This window comes from Nicotiana attenuata, unplaced genomic scaffold (genome assembly GCF_001879085.1).
Source record: "Nicotiana attenuata strain UT unplaced genomic scaffold, NIATTr2, whole genome shotgun sequence".
Lineage (NCBI taxonomy): Eukaryota > Viridiplantae > Streptophyta > Magnoliopsida > Solanales > Solanaceae > Nicotiana > Nicotiana attenuata.
In genome coordinates, this window is record NW_017676050.1 from 14,473 (window position 1) to 22,779 (window position 8,307).

The following is an 8,307-nucleotide window of genomic DNA, read 5'->3' on the forward strand; positions in this document are numbered from 1 at the left end:
AAAACTCGGACTTTCCCCTCAACCTGTCCCTCACCGACTTCATTAAAGCTCGAAACGCAATCTTACCCCATGGAAACGACACATACTCACCACTCTCGACAAGATGGAAATCACATTTACTAATAAATGTCTTCTGAGCCTGAGTGGACATTAGAAATGTGTTTATGAAATAAATGATTGCAATCTTAACTGCGTCTTCATCAGACTGCCATTTCTTCTTCTCAAAACAATCAATAAGTGACTTCTTTGACACCACTTCAAAACCAGAAAAATAAGTATCCACCAACCTATTGGGTCCACTGAATTTACCTTCAACATGTTCATTACCACAACAAGTTAAACCACTTACAATACCAAATTCTCGAAGACCAAAACGTAAAACACATTCGTCATTCAATTTCACATAAAATTGATCATACTTATCTTGAACCAACTTCCTAAACATTAAAGAACGAATAAGTTGTGCCTAGATAGCAACTCGAGGTAAATCAAGGAAATAGGCAAAACAGCTTTCCCTAAACATCCGAAGCTGGACATCAGTCAGCTTTGATCGTAAAACCGATACAATGTCCACATTAGTGTATGATGACCAATGAGTAACAGGAAACGGCTCACCAATTGGAATATAGAGCTTCCAAGGCTACAAATACATGACACGAATTAAAAACAAACAAATACAAACTAAATCCAAATTTTAAAAGAAGAGTGAACAATAGAAAAAAGTATAACTGAAATTGTATATACCTTACAAACTTTGTCAGGAATTTCAACTTTTTCTGCCTTCTGAACCTTGTTTTTTTTTTTTTGGCTTGACACCCAAATTCACCTCGTCCTCCACGACACGTTTTCTCTTACCTTGATCAATATCCATTATAACCCTCTTGCTCTTCTTTTTCTCAGATTTTCCAACAATATCCTTTCGAGATTCTAACACATTAACACTGTCGGAACGATTTTGTCTTCGCATATATTGTTCATCAATCGATTTGTCAACTAAAACCGGGGTTGAATGAGGATATAAACTCATCGACCTAGTTTCTCTTCTCATGTTGCTCGATTTCCCGATTGAAACCGACTTTGAATAAGGTGATGAACTCATCGAACGAGTTTGTCTTCTCATATTGCTCTGTTTCAAAATTGAAACTAGGTTCAATGACAAAATTTTAAAAAAAATATACGAACAAAAGGTTACAGAAATTTGTGAAGAAATTAATACAAAAACTCGACCAAAACTTACAAAATCAGTCGCAAAAGCCTAAAGAAAAGCAACATCCATTCTACAAAAACACATGCAATCAGAAAAAATATACAAAATAAGAGGTTTTCTACTCCAAATTATCTGGAATCAGACGAAAATAACCGAAATGTATCTTGTTTTGTCGTCAATTTCAGCAATTTTGGTTGAATTTTGGAAAAAAATCGCAGAGAAAGAGAGAGAGAGAGAGAGAGAGAGAGAGAGAGAGAGAGAGAGAGAGAGAGAGGGGGAGGGAGGGAGTGAGTGAGAGATATAGAGAAAGAGAGAGAAAACTTGGTTTTCTATACGAAAAATAACGGATACAAAAAAAACTGACATTAATTGAAACTATTTGGGCCAAAAATGATATTTGGGCCTTTTTTAGTAGATATTTTGTTTTGGGCTATTTTTTGTTAGGAAAGTTTGTAGAGTGACATAGCTGATAATTTCCCTTACTTTTATTGAACTTTTTAGATAACTTCATAGCGTAAATATTTTTTTTTTACCCAATCCATGTTTAGAAAATTAAACTCCATATTTTTCCTTCTTACAACCAAAATGGAGGATATGGGGACCAGAGAGGAAAATGAGGTGAGGAAGAGAAACTTCTCCTTCTCTTGATAGGGACATACTATTACATCACTTGATAAAAAAAGTTGGCAAAAGAGGGAACCAACAAAAGAAAACAACAAGAAGAAAATTTCAGTTACTCTATCTAGAAAACCATTACTTTCCACTACATCAAGAATTTGACCTAAATACCCTGTCATTATCTTGACTAAGAATAGATTTAATGTCCTCTTCTTAAATACAAAACCCATTAAATCCTAAATAAAAACTTTAAATGATTGACAAAAAGTCGCCATAACATGCGCACCTCGACATCAACTCCCCCACACACACACACAACAACAAAAAAAGGAAATTTTATTCCATTTAAAAGACATCCCTTTTCCTCAACACTAGCCTTTATACAATATATTCTTGCTCACCCCATGTGAAATAAGACCCAATCATAATCCCAAGAAAAAAAAACCAAGAAAAGCCAAAGAATGGCCTATGTGACAGCTTATATCCAGCTAAAATATTTAAGCAAATATGTATAAATTCATAGAAATCTTTACAGCCCATATAGAATTCTTTAGCAGAATTTTCATATGCTGAAAATAAATAAAATCTTCTTTTAAAAAGCTAGTAGTAAATGTAAGCAGTTTGCATTATTCTCGCTTCTAATGTATAGAAAATTACTATTTGTTGCACCAAAAATTGCGGCCTACGATATCAACCTAAGCGAATACATACAAGCAAGTCTGGGCACCACCGTTATTAAAAACAAGAAAAATAATAGCATCAAAATACAATTTTATAGCAGCAAACTAAAAGGGCAGCCCGATGCACTAAGCTCCCGTTATGCGCGGGGTCCAGGGAAGGGCCGGACCACAAGGTTCTATTGTACGCAACCTTACCATGCATTTCTGTGAGAGGCTATTTCGACAACTTGAACTCGTGACCTCCTGATCACACATGGCATCAACTTTACCAGTTACGCCAAGACTCCTCTTCAATGGCAAACTACGGAGGAAAAAAAAGATGCAAATCTTGTAGTACCAAACTTTGAAGGTAGAAAATGGTGCATGCTTAAATATCTCAATCATATTTACATTAACTATGTAAGATAAAAAGAATTTAATACAATTTCCCTTCTAACAAAACAACAACAAAACTCTGTTGTCCAGCCTGGCTCCTTAAAGAATCCAAACAAATAAAAACTACATATAAACTTAGGTCTATCATAATAAAAGATAATGTGGAGACAAAAAGTAAAACGCGTTGTTAAGAAGAAACCAATTAACCAAATGAATTTAGTGATTCACAAAGGATGAAAACCGTGTGGGGTCTGAACTTGACCTGTTACCCCAAAATTCTGCAGAAATTTTCTTGATTTTTGCTCATCTGTCATCTGCAATCTGTTGAATTAAAACTATCTGCAAATCCAGAAGGTTTTGAGGGAATGCTCGACTGTGTTTGACTGTAGGAGAAATCATCAAACATTCTTGAAGTTCCTTCATCAGCTTGCCATCTTTGTAGGATTTGAGGAAGGCTTACATGGAGATCAATGCCGCTGTCTTCGTCTTCATTTCTTGTAGGTTTCCACAGCTCTACGAGGGGTGCAAGGACATTGACAGCGTGTCCCATATCAGGGCGTTGAAATGGTTCGCGTGCAGTACAATGGCCTGCTAACTCGGCAACCTTTGCAATGCTCTCGAATGTTTCCTCGTCGGGATCAAGTGTTTCGTCGATAGCCTTTCGGAGGTTGTCTTTGTTGATAAGGACTCTGCGGAACCATGTCACCAAATGGGACCTCTCGTCTGGCATTGTCTCGTCCAATGCTTTTCTACCAGTGATGATCTCCATTAAAACAACCCCAAATGCATACACATCTACTTTGGTTGTGACACGTCCAGTAGCTGTAACAAAGAGGAGACGTTGCGATTAATCCAAGTGTTAGTCCACAAAAGATGGAAACTCTCTCTTTTCTACGACGCAAGAAACAGGCCGGAAGTGGATATGAACAAGAGATGACAAGATTTTTCTCAAAATTAAAAAGTTTAACGAGTTAGGAGCAGAAAGCTATTGTTAGCCAATGCCAAATGTAGAGATGTAGAACTCATGTCTAGAAGAAGAATAATATTTTGCTATCCGAATTTCTGTTTAGATTCAACCGGATCATGAATGCACGTTATACCAACATCAATACTAAGCAAATCAATTATGTAAACGCTTAAGTTTCACTTTGAAGACCGGGATGATTGGATTTCTAAATTTCCATTTGTCTTTCAACGATTCCTTTTCGCTAAAATACAGTTACTTTACTGAACATTGTTCATGAATAATCCATGAGCGGGAACAAAATGAACAAACTAGCATTTAAGCATGGTGACTCGCTTCAATAAAACAACTAGTCGCTATGACTATCTAATCTTTTGAGGATTATAAAGCACATGAAAGTAATTGCAGGATAATCTTAGTTTTCTATCAAATGTAGAGTTTTCCGTTAGGGCATGCTAATCAGATCTCACGCGAATTAAAAAGGATTATGATAAGCATAGGAAGTATTTACCAGCATATTCAGGCGCCAGATAGCCAAAAGTTCCAGCCAACCGCGTCTCAACAGAATATTTCCCATCGGGCGCATTCCTGACCAATCCAAAATCTGCAACCTTGGCTCTCATGTCATCCCCCAGAAGTATGTTAGAGGGTTTCAAATCTCTATGGATAAAACTTTGTTGCGCCAAGCTGTGGAGATACTCAACTCCCCTTGCAACGTCTAATGCTATTGTTACCCTTTGCTTCCAAGTCAAAAGTGGGTAGCCAAGTTCTTGCCATTCAAACAAATGCTGACTTAAAGTTCCCTGTGGCATGTACTCGTACACCAAAAGTCTCTCATTACCGTTAACACAGAAACCAAGAAGAGCAACGAGATGCCTATGCCTAACTTTGGTAAGGACCGCGATTTCAGCTTGGAACTCATTCATTCCTTTAGTACCCATCGCCCCGGATTCCATCCTCTTCACAGCAATCTTAGTCCCATCATGTAATTCGCCCTTATAAACGACTCCAAATCCTCCTCTACCCAATATATTTTCTTCATTGAAATTGTTCGTTACTTGTCGAAGCACCTGGATAGAAATGGCAACATTTCCACCTTCAAAGACCGGCATCTCGCTATGATCGCCACTGCTCTGGCTTTGTAGCTCACTTGGAACTCCTGCATACCCATTCGTACCATTCACTACACTAGGCTTAACCATTTGATTGCTTCCTTCCGGAGTCTCAACCCTCCCGAATCTTTTATGCCGCCTCATTATGTAACATTTGTAAGAAACAAACAAAACAACTAGGACAAAAATAACAACAGATATAACCACACCAACAATCATTCCAGCTGAAACTGTGGACTTCGTTGAACCACCAGATGCATTTCCACCATCACTACTCGAGTTCGACCCCGACCCTGGTGATCCACCACTCCCCCCTCCATCACTAATATTCTTTCCAAGCAATAAGTTACCACCATAAGTAAACTTAACACCCGATCGAAACACAGGCAAAGGACCAGATAAATTGTTATTAGTAACATCGATGGCTTGAAGCTTAGGCAAAGTTGTCAAGGTTTCCGGTATAGATCCAGTAAGATTGTTATCGTTCAAAAGCAAGGTCCTCAAAGAGGTCAAATTTGCAAAAGCAGGGGAAATAAAACCTGAAAACTGCCGCTTACCAAATGTTGCAACAGCTACATTTTTTCCATCACAGCTTATATATGACCATTGTTTGCAAGGATCATTGCCTATCCAAGACTCAGCCAAAGTCGCCGGATAACCAAAACCACCAGCTACTTCAAGAAGTGCTGTAACCTGCGGATCACACGGTCCGGGAGTGGACTGACAAAAGCTATTAGTAGTACCAAGTTGCACCTTAACCCCTTCTTTAAACTGTGGCATTGGACCTTGCAATTTATTGTTTTGCAAAGTAATATTTACCAACTTAGGCAACCCCATTACTGAATCTGGAATAACACCAGTAAACTGATTGTCCCTTAACTGCAAATCAAATATATTCTCACATTTGGACAAATCAGGAATTGGACCACTAAAAGAATTAGCATGTAACCAAACTTGTGACAATTGTGTCATATTTTCAATCACATCAATGGTTCCAGATAACCCTTGAAATTGATTATTTAGCCACAAATTCCTAATTTCACTACCCGCAAAAGAAGCAGGCAAAGAACCAGTAAAATTATTATAAGACAATCTCAAATCTTGAAGATTTGGGAAAGCATCAAAGAAATCAGGAATAACACCAAAAATACTAGCATTACTTGCAAGAATAGTACCAAGATTGCTACTTTCAGTCAAATACAAAGGAATTTGCCAAGGACTAAGCTTTCCATTTTCACTAATGCTAAAACTCTGCAAACCAGGAAGACCCAAAAGGAAATCTTGAGGAACAGAGCTGAATTGGTTATTATCCAAGTAAATCTCAGCTAATTTGGTCATATTTGCAAAAGAAGGTAAGGGGCCAGAAAGTGAATTCTTTTGAACAGAAAGGGTTTTAAGATTTGAAAGTTGGTTCAGATCAGAAGGTAATGAACCAGAAAGAGACTGTGAATCAATATTTATTGAAACTACAGTACCACTAGATTTGTCACAGTTCACAGCAGTCCAAGAACAAAATGGTTTATCAGATGACCACCCTGAAGGAGCTGGAGAAAGAGCAGCTAGTAGCTTTGACATAACAGCAGCATCATCTGAAAATGTGGAAGGGATTAAGGTGAAGAGAAAGAGGAGGAGAAGGAGGTAGTGGGGTGGGTGGGGAGAGGAAGCCATTGATGGGGTTTGAGGATCTAGGGTAGTAGAAACATATAATGTGAGGAACAAACGGAGATTTTTGGAAATTTTTTGGGGTCTTGTTTCTTGAAATTTGTGTTTGGTTTTTGAGCTGTTTTTAGTTTTTGTGTATAGCAGCAGCTATGTTGTATAGTATACTTTTTTGGGGTTTGGGTTGGCTAATGATTTTGATTTTTCATATTTATGCAAAGAGAGAATTTATGCTTAATGTTGACAGCTTTAGATGAACTGTATCTTTGTCATCAACTTGTTGCTCCATTTCATCTTTTATTCATTTTTTAAAATATTTTTTTGCTTTTCTTTTTTCAATATTTAACTTCATAAACTTTTGTTTGATAAGTATATTAGTGTTATACAGTAAAACTTCCCTATAACAGCTTCATTTGTTCCGATATTTTTTGATTGCTATAGTGAAGTGTTGTTATAGAAGACATATATTATAACATAACATAAAAATTGGTTCCGAGAAAAACTAGCATTTAGTGAATGACTATTATACTAGGATGCTGGTACAGAGAGGTCCGACTGTATTATCTTAAAAATGTTATAGCGTCATGGTTGAGATTTCTCCACTCTTAGCCAGAAGAATTTTGTGAATGAGAATTTTTGGTATTATGCATTTGAACCTTTGATCATTTTCACGAATACGGATCTGAATTAATCGGAATAATGAATTTCAAATATGGAATGGTTAATTGAACGAGAATATTCTTTATAGTCGAAAAAATGAAGAATATTTAAATAGATTGATGATAAATGTCAAAAATTATTTTATTACCAACACTCTAAATTGTTGAGATATGTCCATCTAAGTAAAAGAAGAAGTGAAAAATTCATTAATATAACTGAGGTTTATTAATTTAGATGAAAATATAGTTGATTACTTGATAATTACTTAACTAATAATATTTTTCAATTTTAACTTAGAGAATAAATGCTTCAAACATGGATATAATAAAGAAACGCTGAAATGCAAACTATGGTGTTTGTCTTATTTTCTCTTGGTTTGCTTTCCTAATTTGGGTTTAGGATAATCTTGTTATTTGTTTAATGCGTGTAAATAAGAGCAATAAAGTTATCTTCATTGGTGACAGTATCTATCAATTTGTATTCAAATTTAATATTAATTTATTTATTGGTTAAACAAGAATACAAACTAGTAGGACATTTTCGACTATTTACATTACTATAAAATACTAATCGTGGTTACATTATTGAATGTGTAACGTTTCTCTTAAGGCTTATAGTAGTTTTTAGCCTTGTGATTGTTAGAATTTCAATCAATGTTAATTAACTGTTTGACTTTGTCTTGTCTCATTATAGGTCTATATTTGCTATATAACTGTTTTATTGTATTTGCCGTATAATTAAAATGATGACTCAATTGAATCTCTATAATTTTACCAAAATTTGGTTATTTTTTTAAGGAAGTTGCATATTGTATTTATTACTTTCATCTACTAGTCTTTAAAACTGGTTAATATGGTAAATAGTGACCACTCTAAATCAATTTTCTTCAGAGATAATTGAATAATTCAACAACCCTTATATTTAACTTTGACATAACAGCAGCATCATATATGGGTAGTGGGCCTAAACGGGCCTAACCGTTTAAACCCGGGATCAGGGGGGGTGGGTTGCTAAGTGGGCCGGTCCCCTAAA

General features: G+C 36.1%; 1 protein-coding gene across 1 annotated transcript; it reads right to left on the bottom strand.

Moving 5' to 3' along the window:
* Positions 1–2,853: 2,853 nt before the first annotated feature.
* On the bottom strand, positions 2,854–6,871 carry LOC109220703 (receptor-like kinase TMK4). Its single transcript, XM_019385166.1, has 2 exons — positions 4,356–6,871; positions 2,854–3,702 (listed from the first exon to the last, which is right to left on the bottom strand). Exons 1-2 carry the CDS (start codon positions 6,622–6,624, stop codon positions 3,191–3,193), a joined length of 2,781 nt encoding a protein of 926 aa, XP_019240711.1. The 5' UTR covers positions 6,625–6,871; the 3' UTR covers positions 2,854–3,190.
* Between the last annotated feature and the right edge of the window lie 1,436 nt (positions 6,872–8,307).

What these genes read in the sequence shown, in the direction of transcription:
- LOC109220703 (XM_019385166.1), bottom strand. Translation starts at nt 6,624, where the DNA reads ATGGCTTCCTCTCCCCACCCACCCCACTACCTCCTTCTCCTCCTCTTT. An exon ending in TCTGGCGCCTGAATATGCTG is followed by an intron (nt 3,703 to 4,355) that starts GTAAATACTTCC and finishes TCTTTGTTACAG; the next exon opens with CTACTGGACGTGTCACAACC.